This window comes from Paralichthys olivaceus, chromosome 15 (genome assembly GCF_024713975.1).
Source record: "Paralichthys olivaceus isolate ysfri-2021 chromosome 15, ASM2471397v2, whole genome shotgun sequence".
NCBI classification, from domain to species: domain Eukaryota; kingdom Metazoa; phylum Chordata; class Actinopteri; order Pleuronectiformes; family Paralichthyidae; genus Paralichthys; species Paralichthys olivaceus.
In genome coordinates this window covers 9,451,428-9,470,805 of record NC_091107.1, presented here as the reverse complement: position 1 = coordinate 9,470,805, position 19,378 = coordinate 9,451,428, and the positions used below count along the sequence as shown (strand labels likewise).

At 39.4% G+C, this 19,378-nt stretch overlaps 1 protein-coding gene and 1 long non-coding RNA gene across 2 annotated transcripts; one reads left to right on the top strand and one right to left on the bottom strand.

The window, feature by feature from the left end:
• Window positions 1-35: 35 nt before the first annotated feature.
• Window positions 36-9,800, bottom strand: vdac1 (voltage-dependent anion channel 1). Its single transcript, XM_020097331.2, has 10 exons — window positions 9,572-9,800; window positions 8,929-9,098; window positions 6,368-6,437; window positions 4,874-4,923; window positions 4,058-4,210; window positions 3,744-3,796; window positions 3,359-3,586; window positions 2,239-2,389; window positions 1,483-1,540; window positions 36-1,128 (listed from the first exon to the last, which is right to left on the bottom strand). The coding sequence occupies exons 3-10, from the start codon at window positions 6,432-6,434 to the stop codon at window positions 1,037-1,039; spliced, it is 852 nt and encodes a 283-aa protein (XP_019952890.1). The 5' UTR covers window positions 6,435-6,437; window positions 8,929-9,098; window positions 9,572-9,800; the 3' UTR covers window positions 36-1,036.
• A 1,718-nt stretch (window positions 9,801-11,518) lies between these two features.
• Window positions 11,519-18,422, top strand: LOC138404854 (uncharacterized). The gene is made up of 2 exons (XR_011238616.1): window positions 11,519-15,389; window positions 17,348-18,422. It is a non-coding gene; the product is annotated as an uncharacterized lncRNA (long non-coding RNA).
• Window positions 18,423-19,378: the final 956 nt, after the last annotated feature.

Below are 19,378 nucleotides of genomic sequence, written 5' to 3'. Positions count from 1 at the left end.
GACACAGGAACATATACAATCAGAAACTGGTCCAGTCTGTTCTTCATATTTATTATTTCAGGGAATGACAATACTGTCAAGTACACCAAGCATGATTCCCATGACCAGATGTGGAAGACTACCATTGCCTGTCCAATATATTTGTCCTTTCTCTTCCTCAGAATGAACTTATCCAGAGAGTTTCAACTGTGTGCACGATACATTTCCTTTAATTTTCACCACTATTAGGATCCAACCGATCTTTGCCTTAGCAAGACTTAATATTTAGATTTAACTCTGCAAGACTGTCAATAAAATAATATTCTTTTTACTATATGTAACAAAAGACATGAATCACACCAAAAGCACTGACACAAAAGACAAGTGAGACGAAAACACAGGACATACACACTGGGGTGTAGTGTCTCTTTGAGCTACTGACAGCCGGTTGCATCAGGGACAACTAACGCTTCCCATTGTATAATGTGTCCAGACAAATACAAGAGCTCTCCAGTGCAATAGTGATAAAATTAAAGTATTTCACTACAACACCTGTTGAGTGGGGAGTGCTTACTGGCGCTATGTAACAGCACCATCTGGTGGTCTAACTACTTAACTGTATGTTAAAGGTGTCAAACCCAGCTGCATTTAGGGCTGACCTAGTTCTGATCTTCCCTTTTATCTGCATAAGAAATGAAGATAGAGACACACAAATTAAACATTGTGTATGAATGTAGTGAGATGACAAAGAGTGAGGCCAACATAGGTGTACTCCAGGCTACTTTTCCGTTGCAAGCTACACAATTCAAGATAAACGCTTGTAGTTTTGTTCTGAACTGGGCTCTTTATGGTCAAAATATACTGTTCCCTTAAAGTGGTCCTTTAACTGTGGTAGATCGTTGCAGGAACGATTTAACCTTTAAGATGTCTGGCTTCCAGCTGTAACAAGTCTAGGGGAATCTGGGATTTTGTGAGGGCTTACTAATCAAAACAGATTTGGAATTTTTTTAGGGAATGCGTGTGTTCGGAGGACTGGAATGGCATCGGCCTCATCCTCCTACGCTTGGAACTCGAGGCCGAGACCAAGCTTGTGGCCGCCGGCGTTGATGTTCTTGCCGTCGAGGAGAGCAGAGAGTGTCAGCTTGATGCCTGCAGGAACACACATCAGGATAAATCATGCACAGACAAGGAAATTGTGATTAAATGTATAAATACTTTCAAACTTCCATTAAAACCACTGCAAAGCACTAATTTGATCCAGACCTTGTATGTCTACAATTCACTTTGATTATTGAACTTGATATAATCAACATGGTTCACATCTAAATTCTACTGCTCAGCTTGTGAGTGTATAACATTTTTTTAAATCCTGACCTAAATGCTATTTTTGTTTTTAACATTGTCTCAAGTCCTTAGCAAATGTTGAAATACTGTTGTCTTTGTAAATATTCAGTATGTTGGACCATCTATGCACATGACAAGCTACATACAGTCTGCACTCACCTGGCTTCAGAGTCTGAGTGTAGCCCAGGCCCACGAGGCTGGAGTTGTTCACCTTCGCCTGTGTGAGAACCATGGAGGAAAAAAAAAAAAATCATACGAAGAAAAACTTGTATTACTAATATATTACATTATTACATCGTATCTAATTCAATGCCTGATCCCAGCTTTATGTCAACAAAAACTTAGCTGTGATTTATGTGAAACTGAAACTGATACAGTGATTCAAAAGTCACCACTAACACTTTCACTTCAGATTTATATATAGGTAACGTGATTTAACATGCTGATAATGTTTTTTTATGAAATGACACTGACAACAGCCATTCACACTAATTGGCTCTGGTGCAAGTGGGGTTTAAGGACTAATGTGGCAGACAGGACTTAAAAAGCCTTTACTCTGGCAGACAGACTCCTCCCATGAGGCTGCTCTCAGACTCATGTCCATCATGCCTAGTTGGTTTTCTCAGCAGGACACGCAGCAAAGACAGTGACCCAGATTTAAATAGGGCAACAAGACCAGCCTGAGTGAAACGTTTTTTGTACAGATGATTCCCAGACTGTGTCTCGAAAACAAGAAAAAAAACCCTGAACAGCTAAAAAGGTCAAAACAAAAACAGGAAGGAGCCGGTTTCATTGGCTTATGCACTGTGTGACACCTGAGTGAGCATGACATCAAGCTGTCTTTTTACGGGCTGATTTAAGAGTCAGGCTACACCACAACTTAAGTCACTACTTGGGTTTAAAAACACTACTCACAGAGAAGGATGCATCAGGATCAATCTGATACTTGGCGGCGATGCCAAAGCGGGTGTTGCTGTTTCCAGCAGTCCAGGCCAGGTTGACGGCCGTCTCCAGCTGGTCGTTCACCTTCTGGTAGATGGAGCCACCAAACTCAGTGCCATCATTTCTGAGGAAAAACAACAACAGAATGTTAATGTGATTAAGGTGATGTTGTCCTCTCAGGTGGACAAATAGTGGTTACACATTTGCTACACAGAGTATAGTTGAATTTATTAGTATTGTGCATGTCTTTAACAGACCTCCATAGTTGAGAGCACTAGTACAAAGCCTATGTTATACTTCATGTGACCTCACGTCACCACTGCAGCTGTGGACAAAACAGAAAGACGTGTGCAGAAACAAGACTAAGACTGTCCCTCTTTCTCATTCACTGTCTGGCATTACCTCACTTTGCCTTTTGACTCAGGCCCTTCATGTCTGCCAACTACTCACTTCATCTCACTAGCAACAGAGCAAATCCCATCACCTGGGTGTAAAAATAACCTGGGTGAACAGCAGACAGCCAAGCGGGCAACAACTTAGTCGGCCAGACAAAGAAAGGGGTAGAATGGCTGTTTGGTGATGTACGCCTCCGCCTACCAGTCAACTTTTTGTCCCATTCTTCCCTTTCCCTGCCGGAATTATGGCATTCAATAATGGATAGAAAAGTGTTGTTTTAGTCACCTTGACCACTAAATTTAAATCTGTCCCCGAGTGCATGAGTAAGGTTGTGCCACATTAACCTGAAAAAGCTGTGATTTCACTTCCAAATATCAAATATCATATCACAAGAATGGGACATACAAATAGGCTACCTACTTACATGAAGCCTTTGGTCTCAGCTGGTAACATGGAGCAATGATAACATAGTGTGAAGGCTGCAGTCTAGTCAAGGTTCATTGTCTGGATTTATTTTTTACCACAAGACAGAAACATTAACTTAACATCAGAATGTGAAAATGTATAAATGAAAAAAACCTTTATGCATCTATAATGCATTCAGGGTGTAACTAAGTGCTTATAGATTCAAAAGTACACTGGAACTACATCTTGTGGTAAAAGAACTTAATCATTCGGCTGCTTCATGTTATCTTACACATTTGTGTGGAGCTGGAATTCATCAGTCTTGTATCCAACTGCGAAGTTGCTCTGGGTGATCCTGTTCCTGCCCGCCTCGAAGGTAATCTGGTAGCCGGCCAGCCAGCCCTCATAGCCGACCACTGCTGCACCGTGGATGGCTGTACCATTAATGTCATAGTTGACGTCACAGCCAAGGTTAACGTGGTCGCACTTGTAGCCTGTCTTGATTTTGCCGCTCTTCTTGCTGGCAGGACGTAAGGGAGAGAATGGAGTATTACTGCACTAGTGATCTATGAAATGTGGCCTTTATGATTTCCCAACTGTCGCAGACCATATTACTAATTATAGCAAGTGGTTAGAACCAAACTACATTTTCAGGGCCCTCATTTAATGTTCCTTACCCGGTGTTTGGTGAGAAAGAGGAATCAAATGTCATCTTCAGCCCCTTAGCCAACTGTGGAAAAGGACAAGGATTTTGCAAACAGGCAAATAGCAATACATCCATAACCTGAGTAACAGACCTTGTGAATACAGAAATGGGACGTGAGTAAAGAAATTCGATTTTGAAGTTGGACATGAGACGTCTCCACATCTAGTCTAAAACAACCGGTACACCTTTTGTGTTGCTTGTAGAATCCACAAATACCGTGGTCAACAGCGACACAAATCATATTTTTAATGTGACATTTTCTTGGCCGCGTACACCATCACTAACCTGGTCTTCTAGGGTGATCTCTGTCCCCAGGGTGTTGTCGGTGTTCCATTTCTCCGTGAAGGTCAGTCCGTGCTCCGCCCACTTGTACTTGGTCTCCAAGGATCCTGCGACCTTGCTGGTCTCAGTGTTGGCAGAGCCTGTGCTGGTGAACTCCTGCACATCATAGAATAGGTGACAGGTTGGTACAGACAGGTTAATTAACTGGGATGTCTTGTTCCAAAATGTATTTACAAAAGGTGTTAACTTATTCTGTGTTCAGACAGTGATGTAGTCATGTAGTGTCTGTATCCAACCTCAAATAACAATGAGCTATTAATCATCAAAAAAGAAGTTTAAAAAACTTTGAGTAGATTTTCAAGAAACTCATCTGACAGACAGGCCTTGGACAACAAAATGACATGAAACTAGACTGACGGTATTTATCTCAATCTGTTTTTTAATCTGAACCAATAAACTAACAATAACGTAATCCAAAAAAACTGAGGACACATTTATAAAGTTTAAAAAAACAATTTAGTGATAGCAAATTAAAACACGAAAAATTTCTGTTTGAGTTTAAAAAGAAGCATGAGTATTTATAGCCTCACTTTTATCACCCTTATAAAAGGCAAACTGAGAGATAACAATTTTTTACATATTTTTCTCACTTTAAATCCATCAGTCAGGCAGCAAGGGTCAGAGCATCCTGCAGCAATGTTTGCGGGATCAGATAACCTGTCTGTCTACCATCAGCCAAGAGCCTCTTAAACCATGACAGGATGGCTGCAGTCTGGGGTGGCAGCTCTGATAATCTGATAATGACTGGCAACGACTTACCAGTCCATTGTCAGACTTCGTTTTCAGGTCCAGCTTGATGAGCCCGAAGCCTGTAACAGACAGGATTTATCAAAATTAAAAATGATCAAGATGATGTCTGGATGACAACACAAATATCATTATTAAAATGCAGCATGCTTCTCTACCTCGTGCTCAAAATAAATGTCGCTTTAATACCAATGTTATTCGTCGTTACTGTGCAAGATTATCTATTAATACACATTTTAAGAATCCTTTCATAAATATCTCATCTTACTGAACCAACTCATTAATATATATCTGTAAAATACCCACTTATCAGCCTCTAGACTTCATTTAAAGTTACTGATTGAATGTGCACATTAGTTCGATGTACATTCTGTGAAAGCATTGGAGGTCTCACTTATGAATAATAACTAGAGGGCGTCACACTATTTACAGATTAGAACGGACTAGATTTTTGGGAGATATATCAGACGATATATGTAAATAAACAAATTGGCAATGATTCCTAAAATGTTATCAACCCCATGTGACAAAGAAATGTAATTGAGGTTTGGTATTTTACAGTTTAACCGTAAACTTTATTATAAATAACTTCGTGCTGCTGCAACAAGCAGGACTTTTCTAGATATCAAGTGCACATAAATAGAGCCACAAACCTTGTGTATACACAAAACACATCCAAAGGACATGCACTCTAACTGCAGGTTCTGTGCTCCACCTCATCATGTATTCAGCTAGTGGTAGGCTCTTGAGTAAAGTTACTGGATTAATTGCAATCATGGGGCTTTCTGGTAAACACAGAGGAAGTGTTGCACTGAATCTTGCAAGAAATCTTGATAACTTCACAGTACAACACGAGTACAGATGGTTTCTGTTCTTCTAGTGCAAAGACTGATAAAAACTAAAACTGAAGAAACTAATAGGAAATGAAAAGGCCCATGAGCATTAGAACTAACAAGGTACCAACCTCAGGCAACTAGTACAGGCTGTGAAAACTGTTGCATTGATTTCTGTGACATTGGACGAGTTTTGTCAAGTCTTAAATCCAAATGTGATATAAGATGCAGCACTTTGAGTGAAAAAGGCAAAGACAACATGAGCTTGTGTTTCTCAAACTGATCTGAAAGTATGTGAAACTGAAAGTGTTTCATAGTCTGTTTACTTCACAGTATAAATGATTTAAACTTTCGAAAAAATGGATTGTTCTGTTCCAGATGTGTGTGTCACCTCTTCAGTTACACTGGAGATATTTAGCATCTCAGCATTACTTTCACGAGAGAGCTGTTGTAATTGTAGGATACTCACTGTGGTATATACTACTGCTGGAGGGGCACAGGTGAGCAAGGAGGCCAAAACCCATGTGATGCATGTAGCATGTGTTTTAAAAATGGGCGACAGGTCAGGTTGCGGGACACATGTTAAAGTGTCTGTGTGGGTGCGGATTTGATTTGGCGATAAAGAGTCAGGTCCGGTGTGTACGGGTGCTGGTTTGGGCTGCTTGGTGCTTACCATATCCCTTAGTAAAAACATCCCTGGCAGACTTTCCAAGGTCAATGTAGGTGGGAGGTACAGCCATTATCTGCAAAGGGAAAGAGTGATGGTAAAGGCTGTGACAAGGCAAAACAAGGCTGTGTCTCAGTTTAAGGACAGCCAGCGTGCTCAGTAACACGAAAGAGGTCCGGAACAGACAGACAGATCAGATGTGAGGTGTTTGGGCAGAGAGCGGTGCTGTTGAAAGTGAGAGGAAAGAGAAGGCTACTGATGGATTGTAACGGTAAAGATCTAATGAAGTTAGTGTTTTACATGAGCTATACACAGGAGCAGTGACTCCCACTAGAGGAAGCACATTCCTTTAAACCAGCGTTCCTGACAGTACAGAGAGCAGCTTGTACATGCAAATGTCACACTTGGCATTAGCCCTTCATTTCCATTCTTATGATTTAGAGTCATTCAAATAAAATATGATGCATCAATTGATTCCTTCCCCTACATTCATTCTGGTTTTGAATTCATTTATATTGGTCAGTTTTGACTCTATAATAATTTTTCCTGAGACTCACAGAATGAAGCACAAGGCAGACCCTGTGCCAACCCTGATGATCGGCTGCTCTCGTGCATGTTTGCACTTCTTTGTCTTTCATTTTCCTGAAAAGCCTGTTGTGCAAGATGTGTGTATTTCATCATTAGATGAGATGCGTAGCAGTAACACATACTTGTTGATAGCATACATACGAATATTGATAGAAGTTAGAGCAGGAATACATGCAGTTTACCAGTGGAACAGGATCATCTGAGTGTATGACTATTATGTGAATCCCCAAAATGAAGACAAATTTACAGTATTGTAGAACAGGTTTAGGCGAGATTTAATACAGTTTAGTACTAAGTAAAGTTGAGCACAAAAACAACAAAAATACAGATTATATTAAAGTAATTGTAAGGAGCAGAGGTCTATCTAGGGTAGCTCAACTTCAATGACTAGTCATCACTAGTGCATCAAGGGTGTGTTTAAACATCCCTGTTCATTTATTTATTAAGTTTCAGAGCAACCTCATTCCCTCTTTTACTCCAAATATATCAGGACTAAAACATCTCCTGCATCGTTACCCCATCTCACATATGTTACAGTGCAGCCACCACAGCTTGGGTTTTAGAAACTGTGAAATTGTGCAATATCAGCTCTGGCACAACAAATGTGTGTCTATCCCTGGAGTGTTGGGATAGGAGTGGTCGGCTGTGGGGGAGGTAGAGGCCAGCTAACCAAGGTTTGATCCCCACCAACTCCAGTCAGTATTCAGAAGTGTCCTAGGGCAAGATCGAGCCATAAAAGTTTTCCCTGAAGCGCTGTATGAATGAGTGTGTGTGTTGTAAAGCTCCTTAAATAGTCTTACAGTAAAAATACAGCCTGTTTGCCATATTCAAAGGCCTCCATCCAGATCCACCCTCTCTGAACTGCTCAACTTACCCTCACCTCCGACCTGCCATCTGAACCCAGTCATCATGGGTAAATTATGGTCATAGGGAATCCCTTATGGACCACGGAAGTTGACTAATGTCACACATCGCAATGCCTATTAACACACACATGAATAGCTTGCACACTTGCCAATGCATCCTCCTACAACTGGGTAGATTCATGGCTTTCACACAGGACCTGCAGGACCTGCAGGACACAGGACCTGCAGGACACAGGACCTGCAGGACCTGCAGGACACAGGACCAGGATTATCTTGGAAATGTGATCGACTGAGGACTGAGGCAAAATCTGTATCTGAAGAAAACCTTTCAATGGCTGAGTTTTAGCTGGTTAAACAGGATGTTGTTTGTTTTCAATACTTTTCCTAATTTGGTTTTGTTCTATACATTTGTAAAATTGCTTTAGAAATGAAGTTTCATTATTTGTATTTATTATTATCACCACATAAAACAAATGACTTTGAAAAGATGAGGACCATGCACGACATGTTACGCTTGAATTAGCATCTAACCTCCTCACTGTCCTTCAGCCCTTACTTTGGTTGCAGTCTACTTCAGGGACATTCATTTGTGAGAAAGGCCTAAAATCGATATGACCTATAATCGATATTCTAATCGATCGATAGAGTGAAACCCTGCGGTGGTTACTTGACAGCGGGGTTATGGAGGCGGGGCGGCAGCAGCATCCCTCTGCCCTCCACTGCTAACAGATTAGCATTAGCTGTCCGTCAAGGTGGGCAGCGGGCGAGTGAGTAAAATCTGCGGCAGGTTGACGGACACGATGCCAGTAACGCGACAGAAGGGTGAAGCTAGCTAAGCTCCTTTGTTAGTTACAGCCTGAGCACCGTCCACCGCACTGTCAGTGTCCAATGGCCGCACCGCAGCATATTAGCCGCTAAGCTAGCAGCAGTAGTAGTAGTAGTGGGCCTAGCACCCCTGCGGCACGAGCTGCATCCCGCTCCGGGTTGATACAACCACGGATGTAGGCGGCGGACAGACCCGCAGCTCCGCAGCCCAGGACCGGGGAAAAGCTGCTGACGGGTGGGCAGAGTCATCCGCGTGTTATGAACAGAAACAGAGGGTGTGAGACGTACCTCAGTGCGTCCCTGTCCCGGCAGAGAATGAAGGAGCCTGTCAGTCAACCGCACAAAGAGGAGAGCAGGGGGGCGGGATGTGACGTCACGAGCCCCGCAAACGGTCAGTCAGACGTCGAGATCATGGTCGAGATGGTTCCCCCCCCATGTTTCCTTTGTTCGCATACAGCCTGAGATCAAAGAGGAGGAGACAGGCTGGATTTCTGTTTCCAGATATTTAGAGAATATTGTTCTTCAAATACAAGATGGTGAAATGGTTCATAATTCTGAATCCACACCAGCTGTTTGTATCATCATATTTCTCCAAATATATATATATTTCTAAATAAGAAATATATACTTTATATTAAAGGGGGAAAAAAGTACTGAGTGTTTGCTGTTTATATTTTCTCTTCAGCATGAGTGTTTCCACATCTGGCCAATTAGATTCTGATGTAGCCTAATATAGGTCTGACAAGAAATGCTTTTTGGCTCAGTTCAGTAAAACACTGCATAGAACTACAATGATCATAGATGGGTTCTAAACTCTTTATATACAGTCTGTGGTTCTAAACAAACACATACTTTATCACTTGGGCAACAATAATGTAAGTTTTCTTATGTTCTTCTTCTTTACCCTCTTGCTATTCCTCAAGTTACTTACGGAAATGACAGCAGGTGAACACTCTCGCTTCACAGTATTCTCTCTGGCAGCCCTTTGGTCGTGCGTTACCTTTACACAGGCGCAGTTCACTCCGGCATCACGCAACTCCCGCAGCCTCACCGTAATAAAACGTCCTGTTCAGCAGCTGACTGCAGATCAGCTTTCGGCACCCTCACTGTAATCTCATCCCATCATGCAGTTCACTCAAACTGATCCTGGACGTGAGGACACGCCTCACAGCTGTAATGTTACATCACATCTGTACAGAGCTGAAGGAGAAGATGTTGACCTCTACTGTTTTACAGAAAAACAGTATTTACCTTTTACACAACTACCTTTTCTTGACACTTGTTGCTTTTGATGCTACATTTTATTTGACTTAAAAATAGGTTTTTAATATAATTTTTATATTTGCATGTTATATTTAAAATATAATGCTTATAAAAAGTACAGAGGCTTTATAAAGCAAACCCTGATGCTATGGACTCATTCTGCTGCATAACAACTGCTGTTACTTCAATTTACAGCGATGATAGTACTCATGTACTTTTACTTAATGTATAGCCTGTTACACATTAGAGATAGTTTTTTTATCGAATAGATAAGTGGTGTTACTACTTTAGCTAAATTAAAAGGTCTAAATATTTCTTCTTTCTTCATCACTTATAATATAAAGGTAACAGCTGAATTTCCCTGATGTAATATATTGAGAAAATATCACTTGATATCACACATTATACTTATTATAACTTAGATGGATATTCACGGGGTAGGAAGTGAGCTAAACCACATGTTTAACTCTGTATAGTTAAATAATAATGATAAAAATGAGATACTGAGGCTGACATAATTTTAAAAATATTTAATTTAAATGGCAGGTAAGTTGTGTCAAATATAATCATGCTTCAACCAACTTTATCCTCTTTCAACCTTCAGCAGAGCTGGGCTGTGAAAGTTGTTGCAGTTCTGTTTAATTTTGTGCACAGGATTTTGCAGAAACACAGCGATTGTGGTTGAGTTTGGAGATTGTTGCCAAAACCTGAAGGTGCTTTCCTTTGCAAAAAACATACAGTGATCAAATCACTTTCACTCATAGCTTACCTCATTTTGATACTTTTCTAAGCTTCTTATTCACTTCTCTACTTTCTTGTTGACATTTCATTTATTATATATCAGTATCAAAGTGGCTTGGAATGAAACAACCCCTGCCTGATATAAAATATCTCAATTAAATCCCCTTTTGTGAAAAAATTTCATTACCAGTAGTGGATTAGTAAATTATAATAAGATATCAACTTAAATAACCTTGTGTGTCTGCCTTCAGTCAAAAGTGTTTGAGTGAAAATCCATCACAATTTGTTTTCTCTGAGAAATCAGAACAAAAAGGGAGTCTGAAGCAGCAGAGCATCTTATAATACAACATATAAAATGTTAGAGTAGCAGGGCTGATTATAAGATAAATAGTTTAAACAGCCACTAGATGTCAGTGTTGATAACAACCTGAGTAAAGTCACTTGCATCAGTAAACTTGAGGTATTTCAGAGAAATCATTTCACTGTGCAGCAGACTTCCTCTGTCTGTTTTAAGATTCAATTTAAATTCTTAAGTGTGTGAGCTAAAGTGTCATCTAGGAAATGTTTCAGCAACATTTTGTAGACTGATCTGCAAATCTTTAAAATACCATTTTCATATTTCAGTAAAAACTGAATTTAATAATTGTGTTTATGAGATTTCATTTATTTTGTTTTTGATAAGTGTAGCAAGCTAATAATTTCCCAATTTATATTTTCATCACAAATGTACTCAAGTTGTATTTTATGATATTTTCTTCTCTTTCACATGAAAACACACCACTGAACGTTTTCATTCCAGTTCTATATTTCACTATTTCTTTTGCTTTGTCGGAATGTTTCCACTTTAGATAATTTATTCAATCAAATTCTTGACTCCGAGCAAATATTCTGCTCAGAAACATTTTGTCTAGGAGCCACATTTACTCGATTCTCTCTGGGAAGGGATTTAAACATTTGGTTTATAAGATTAACTTCAGCTTGAAGAGAAAAGTCAAGCCAGACATTTTTCATCACACGCCAGGAGGACTTCATATTGAAAATGTACTTATTTGAATATTAATTACAGATTAGTGCCTTTCCCAACAAAATATTGACTTACGTAACCTTTACCTGTGACATGCTGCAAACAGATTTATCTTCTTTTCAGGAACTTGAACTAAACACTGTAGGTTTTACTGCAAACTCTCCAGTTGGTCTTGAGCTGTTTTCAGACATGATGAATTTGATGTTATCAACTAGATAAACTAAAGGCAGCTGTGATGGAAAACAAAGTTGATAATGTTAATTAAAGTCACAATTGCAAATGGCTCACAAGTAAAAGGAGCCGTCTCCTGCAGGAGAAGAGATAATTGATCCTTTACTCATCCACAGCTTGTCGTCATTACACAAACATATTTATCTGATTTCCTCATATGTGTTTAAAAGTTTCCATTTGTGTTCTTGCATCACTTCATCTCAAATAAAATGAAATCAACAGCTAGTATAACGTGTTTGTCGCCCGTCCGTCGCCCTCGGAGCCCGCCAGGATCCATTTCTGGATTATCCTCCAGTTCTATCTGGATGCTCTGCTTTCATCCCAGAAGCTTCAAAGGCGACGCCATGCTCACTTCAAAAGACCATCGGCAAACGCCAATCAAATCCCGCTCCAGAAAACAACAAACACCGCCGAAAAAGTTGATCAACCCGGGCCAAGCATCACCAAAGTAAATAAAATGAATTGTAAACAGATGTCATCATTTGAAACATATGGATAAATGAGGCAGCATGTTGTTTTTTTTAATTCAGTGGTTCACACAGGGTCCAAACTCCTTCTTCCCTTTCCCTCCTTCCAAACCTTCCACCCATCCATCTCCAAGCCTTTCTTGTGAGTCAATGACTTCACTCCCTGCTGCTGTTGCTGCTGCTGCTGCTTTTTCCAGTTCCAAGTGGAAGTCCATAAGCCAGGGTCTTGTTAATACGTGGGTATAAATCACCTCGCTTGTGTTCACATGTGCTCAAACAGTCCGAGACCACTAACCTTTTTACCTCCGTCTCTGTAGGACAAAACGCAACAATCAGCGGGTTTCAAAGTTTTATGTAAAAAAGACTGAATGGCTCAGAGTTTCCACGACTCTAGATTTGGAGCCATCTATTGAAACGCTGAAGGAGATGATAGAGTCCAAATGGATAAATAAAATGTTCTCATTCTGAGGCTGCAGGCCTAGTCCAGAATCTATCTATCTATCTATCTATCTGTCTGTCTATCTATCTATCTATCTATCTATCTATCTATCTATCTATCTATCTATCTATCTATCTATCTATCTATCTATCTATCTATCTATCTATCTATCTATCTATCTATCTATCTATCTATCCAGCTATCTATCTATCTGTCTGTATATCTATCCATCTATCTATCTATCTATCTATCTATCTATCTATCTATCTATCTATCTATCTATCTATCTATCTATCTATCTATCTATCTATCTATCTATCTATCTATCTATCTGTGTGTCTGTGTGTCTGTCTGTCTATCTCTATCCATCTGAATCTAAATGCACATTCCTACATTCACTTCACATAACACGTCTTTGTTTATTTGCTCTTTATATATAAGATAAATCAGTTGATAAATCAGATAAGTCAGTTGATGATAATGTGCTGATGCCTCTTTGTTCAGTTTAAATAACCAACCACAGCTTGTTCTGAGACAAACCCAGTGATTTAACGTCTAGAAACACAAACAATGTGAACCTGTTTCACTGAACAATGAAGATCTGTTTGTGTTCAGAGTTTCCTCCTCTGCATTTGGTTGAGTTGTATCAATGGGGCTTTGTTCCCCTGTGGAATCTTAAAATGAATAAAATATCATGTGAGGCTTCGGGTGGTGAGTTACTCTGAAAACTGCCGAGTTTTATCAATAAGGTTGAGTTAATGGGAGAAGATGCTATAAATTGAAATACGGAGGACATTTTTACTGTGGTTATGAAATAACACAACTTAAGTTTATGTATTTGTTTGGCTTTTGTGTGATTGTGATTAGGAGCAGTGTTTGTAAGTGGGCGACATGATAGGAAAACTGCCGAGATGAGTCCTTCCTGTCTGAACTTTGGTAAATAGATTGGAGGCATGAGAAAATGTCAAGGCTCAACTGTGGTCAGAGCGCTGCCGTGGAGCCGTGACTCACTCTGTGTGTGTGTGAGTGTGTGTGTGTGTGTGTGTGTGTGTGTGTTGTACAGAGCAGATGTAGCGTTCTTTATCTCTCATTCATGGCGTCCACATGTAGCACACATATGCTGGTTTACAGGCATTTTCTCAGTATCTGCCTGACAGAGATGTACAGATAATCACTGCCATGTCGCTGGTGCAGCCACCTGTTGCCTCGCTCCGTGGAAACTCAAGTGATGCTGCAGCGTTGCCCAATAGTGTTTGCATTGCCCACATACTCCTCAGTTCAATGAGGCGTAGTTGTTCTGCGTAAGTATTACTCAATACAAAAGCAGTGCAGGATAAACCAGGGCAATTTCATGTGAAATAAGGTGAAACAAATTATAGGTGAAATCACAGGGATGAGCAATAACATTACAAACTGGGGTATTTTAAAAACCACAAAGTAAAACTATTCTTAAATTAAAAAGAAAAACTTTTTTGAAGTGAAACCAAATGTTTGCTAGAGCCAACTTATCTATGTGTACTATTATGTACTTCACATACAGACTAACCACTGGCATTGACATGGTGACGCTCGTAGACTACGTTCACACTTCAGCACATTCTCCATTCGGATGAGCGTTTCAGCATCAGTCCAGTCACACATACTTAAATGTTTCAGTAGCGAACCCGTTTACCTCCAGTCTGTGTGAACGAGGAGGCAAATCACAGCGTGGCTTTGTGTGGAGTTCAACTTCGGTACTTGCTCCGCATTCATGTATGTGTGATCGAGCCCTTATACACTCCTGAAAACACACATCACATGATCATTCATGTATATTGCAGTAGCTTTATGAAATGTAGAATTTAACTGCATGCACGACATCAGCTAGCAAAGAAAACAAGGTCAGCCATGTTTGCTGTCCATTTAGTTACCGTCCACAAAACGTGATAGGAGCATGACAAATAAGAATTGATTGTCACCAAATCAGGAAGTGACGTTTGGCGTCTGAGTCAGCATTCTCTAGAGTCTTGGTTTCTGCTCGTCTACATCAATCTGATTGGTCAAAAGGTCTTTAAAAAGACTTTTATACCTTTAATAGCACATTTGCGTCAGTGACAGGGTTCTGGTGTAAATAAGGTCAGGCCACCACTGATGGTTGATGCGGACACTTTTGAAAAAACGTTCACCGACCGACACAGAACACTCTAAATCAGTCCAAGTAAAGCCTGTACTTTAGGCCACACTGATCAGGAAAAGTTTATATTGTAATTCACATCTGCCACTGTTAATCACAACACAGAACCACAGGCTTGGCAGAGCGAGGGGAGCTGCGGCCCTGCCAGCACGTTAACCACAATCTATCAAACCCCTGCCATACACTGCACCCAGCATCGATGTGTGTACTGAATACTGGATCCTGTAATCCAAAAAAATAATATTCTCCATATTGTGCCCCTCAGGTGGCTTCGCAAACATCAAAGAAAGTAAAGGGTGGTGTGGTATCTCTCTGTTCCTGCTTCTTCTACTGTACGAAACAGCCCCGAGACACAGGCGGGAAGCAGCCGAGGAAATTGAATTTCGCAACGTCGACGTTGTTACCTGGCAGGTAGGGCTGTGGTTCATGTGTTCTGTAGGTTTTGCCTGCGAGCGGATCTGCACCAAATACGTCTTAAAAAGTGTAGGATCAGATACGAAAGTCTCTGTGCCAAAGATCCAACTCTTGTGATTCTGTGCAGAGCAGAGGTTTAGAACCAAGAACTCACTGAGTGTGACAGTTTTTTAAACTAACAGTGTAAAGTTTTGTTATTCATGGAAAGTTCAATTTAAACTACTGAGTGACTCTTTAAAATCAATCAAATGTATGAACACAGAGTCAATCAATATTATTTCATTGACCAACTTACAAACTGAAGTGAATGAAATGGAACAATTATGATTTTCCAGTGAAATCCTAATAAACAATTTTTACTCTTCTCTGTAACTGATGCCAAACAAAACCACAGACTTTCATTCATGTACAAATGCACTAAAGTAACATTAAATTCATGATTCGATTCTAAAGTTAATACAACTTTTTATCTCTTCAAAAATAGAAACATAATCTGTTTTATATAAGTTAAACTTTCTTTTTCTCTTGATACTTAAGTGTGACGACTGAAACAGCTGCAGCCTTCATTTTCATTCTCTCATGTCAAAACTGAGAATGGCACTTAGCGGAACGCATAATTCTGCCAAGGCCCAAAAGTCCCCTTAAATTTAATCAAGCTGCACCACATTTCACACACTCTTTTCCCTGAGTATGTCTGTTTTTTTTGTTGTTTTTAATATCAAGATCCATTTATCAATCTCTGAGAAATGAGTGAAAATGTTGACAAATGCCCTCTGCCGCAGTGAAAGCTGCACCAAAGTGAATGGTTTCTTCAGTGACCCACATCACATCCTTCAAGCAATTTTCATAGAAATATGTTTCGTATTTTTTGTGTAATCTTGTTCACAAACAAACCAACAAGCAAACAAAAAGGTAAAGGAGGTGAACAAAGTGAAATCAGCAGCTGAATATAAATAAATCAAGAATCAAAGCTAATGACTTGACACTAAACCTTAACTTGAAATCAGTCTCAAATCATCCATCCGTCCGTTACCTTTTGTTACCTTGACACTTTACCACAACATCAAAGTTATTAATTACAAGAGCAAAAGCCCAGGGAGACAGAGAGAAGCTGCACCAACAGAAAATCCCTGGCACTGAACACCGAGCCCCGAGCGAGTAAACTTACTGCACTTTTGATCCTGACTTGAATTTCACATCAGAAAAATCACCAAAACATGCTTTTATCTTGTGCGGAGTTCAGCCAGATACTGAAAGGCATACGAATGCTTTTATCACCAGAAGACTTGACAACTTTAATGCCTTTCCTTTTCTTTTTTTATTTGAAAACTCTCAACAAACCGCAAATGCAAAGGCAGATGTTGCAGTGCTTGCCCATTAGTTGCAGATTTTTAAGGTTCTGTAATTGGTTTTCAAATCACGCAATGAACTTCTTTTAACAATTAATCCATTCCACTGCATCAGTGATTTTAAGTTGTATTAAGATGTTTGAATTTAACAAGCTAGTCTCTATTATTCACTGTATTTATTTATCTGTCATTATGATATTGTTTGTTTATTTCACGACATCTCCTCTGAGCTTTTTGAAATCCCTTTGGCATTTGCAGTTTGCATTTCTACTGACAATTGTTATTCCATATAAATTACACATGAATCAACATTAAAAATAGCAAAGTATCACAAAATTGAATTTCCAGGAGTCACATCCATCAATAATTATTCCACCAGAATGAGCCTTAAACCCATTTTACAGGAATATCTTTGTAATCTTAATCAACATGAATTCTGTCTAGAATTGGTAGCAATGTGAATAATTTGCAGCTAACCTCAAATGTTAAAAGGATTTTATTCTTGTTTGTTGCATCGTACTGTAAAGCCACAACTTCACTGCTTGGATAGATACAGATAAAAAATGTTTGTTAAACCACTTCTGAAATTCCATATTCCATTCACAGGACGCACCTGAGAGGACGTTTGTTAAACTGAAGTGACAAGAAGACATTTTCCATTTCCAGCCTTGAGATCTGCAGAGGTTGTGTAATTCTGTGTCTTAAGAAACAGGCCTCAGTTTCTTCAAAAAGCTTCTGCTGTCGATATGAAAAGATGTTTCCACTGAAAAAGACGTGAGGAAATCAGTCTGGGCGTAAACAGGCTGTTTGTTGAGATGCAAACGGTTAGATCTAAATGCCAGACCCACCTATAGCTAACGTACAATCACACACACACACACACACACACACACACACAGGCACGGACACATATGCATAGACACAGATGCAGTGGGTACACATGCTTATGAACGCACACTCTGCATCTACAGTTTCACCCACAAACATACTAACACACCCCCGCACACACAAAGACACACACTTACCACTTTCAACAGCAGAAAGTTCTTCAGAAATACAAACAGATATCAAACTCAATAAAAGATGAGAAGACAGAATCAAAAATCATTCACGAATCCTTCATCTCTTTACGCAGTGGGAAAACCCCTCCAGGCATAGAAAATATAGTTAACAGTATTTTAGTTAATTCCCATGTTGCTGCCCTGGAGAGACATTCAAATTACTGTTTCATGCTCACAAACCTGTCTGACAAAATAACCATAAAACACATTCAGTGGTGACACGTGTTGTGTGATCCACTGTATTATGGTAACACAGGTGAGGGATCACAGAGAAAGCTGAAGGCGACAAAATGTTTGTCTCCTTTATGTTTACTCCTGTTTCCCCAGAGATGCTGCAGTGAGAACACACAGTGTGATCTGAACCTGTGCCGCTGTGGAAAGTCAGTTTCGGGTGGAAGAAATCGTTACTTAATGTTGTCAAAGGGAAAAGATTTCTGTCACCAGTATTAGTTCTTGTAATGCAGATGTGTTCCTAAGCAACAAATCAAACTTTATTTGATAATCCCTTTTACACACGTCAGTGAAATGTCTTTTATATTTTCTCTGCTCATGCTCCACAGTTGTATTGTCCTTGTAAAACACTTGTAAAGTATTTTATAATAAATATTATTATTATTGTTGTTGTTGTTGTTTTTATCATAATTATTCAGGTGGAATTTAGACAATACAAAAAAAACAATGAAAAATAGAAATAATGAGGCAAATGAAACTATTAAAAGAAAATCAAAATTTAATTATAATTTTTATTAAGTATTTGCTCTATTAAAATGGTAAAAACTTAATAAAGGTTAAATTAAATAATTTAATAATAAAACAATTTAGCAATAGCCATAAAACAGACCGAACAAACAAGAAAAGGCTGAAGAGATCGGTTTCACATCTAGTTTGATTGAGATCAGTACAATTAAGCAGACATATCCAGCGACTGTACAGGAGCAAAAAATGAAATGCTGTCTCACCAAATGTTTTTATCTTTTGCACTTTGAAAGTATTGAAAGACCCCTGCCTAGAGAAGCTGTGCAGACATGCACTGCAAGCATGTCAAACTCGTTGGCTGGTACAAGACCATAAAACACTTTATAAACCATAAACCAACATCATTTAAAAACCAATAAAAATTGGCATGTAAAATGGAAAAGACGTTATGTGAAATAGAGTGAATTTTCTTTTTTCATTGCTTGGATTTCCTCAAGAAAAATCACAGACACACACAACAGAGGACAACATTCTGCACTAAAGGGAGTTCTGCATCATGTTTACTGTTTCCAAACAAAACTCTTCTTAACTTTTTAACTCGAACGCCACTGTAAAGGTTTGACTGCGTACTTTGGGCAGAGACTTATGAAAGCTGTAGCTGTAAAATAAAGGGGGCCCCTGACCCAGTCATCTGAGTGGACAACAACAACTTCTACGTTTTATAAAAAAAATTCCACACTACTTATAGTGTGCATTGGAACCAACAATCTATCTGGGACTCAACCAACCTAATGAAATAATTTAAGAAGTCTTGGGTTTGGGGCCTGTCTAAACTTCTCCTTTATATTTATCTTTGCTCACAAACATCTTAACCTCATCC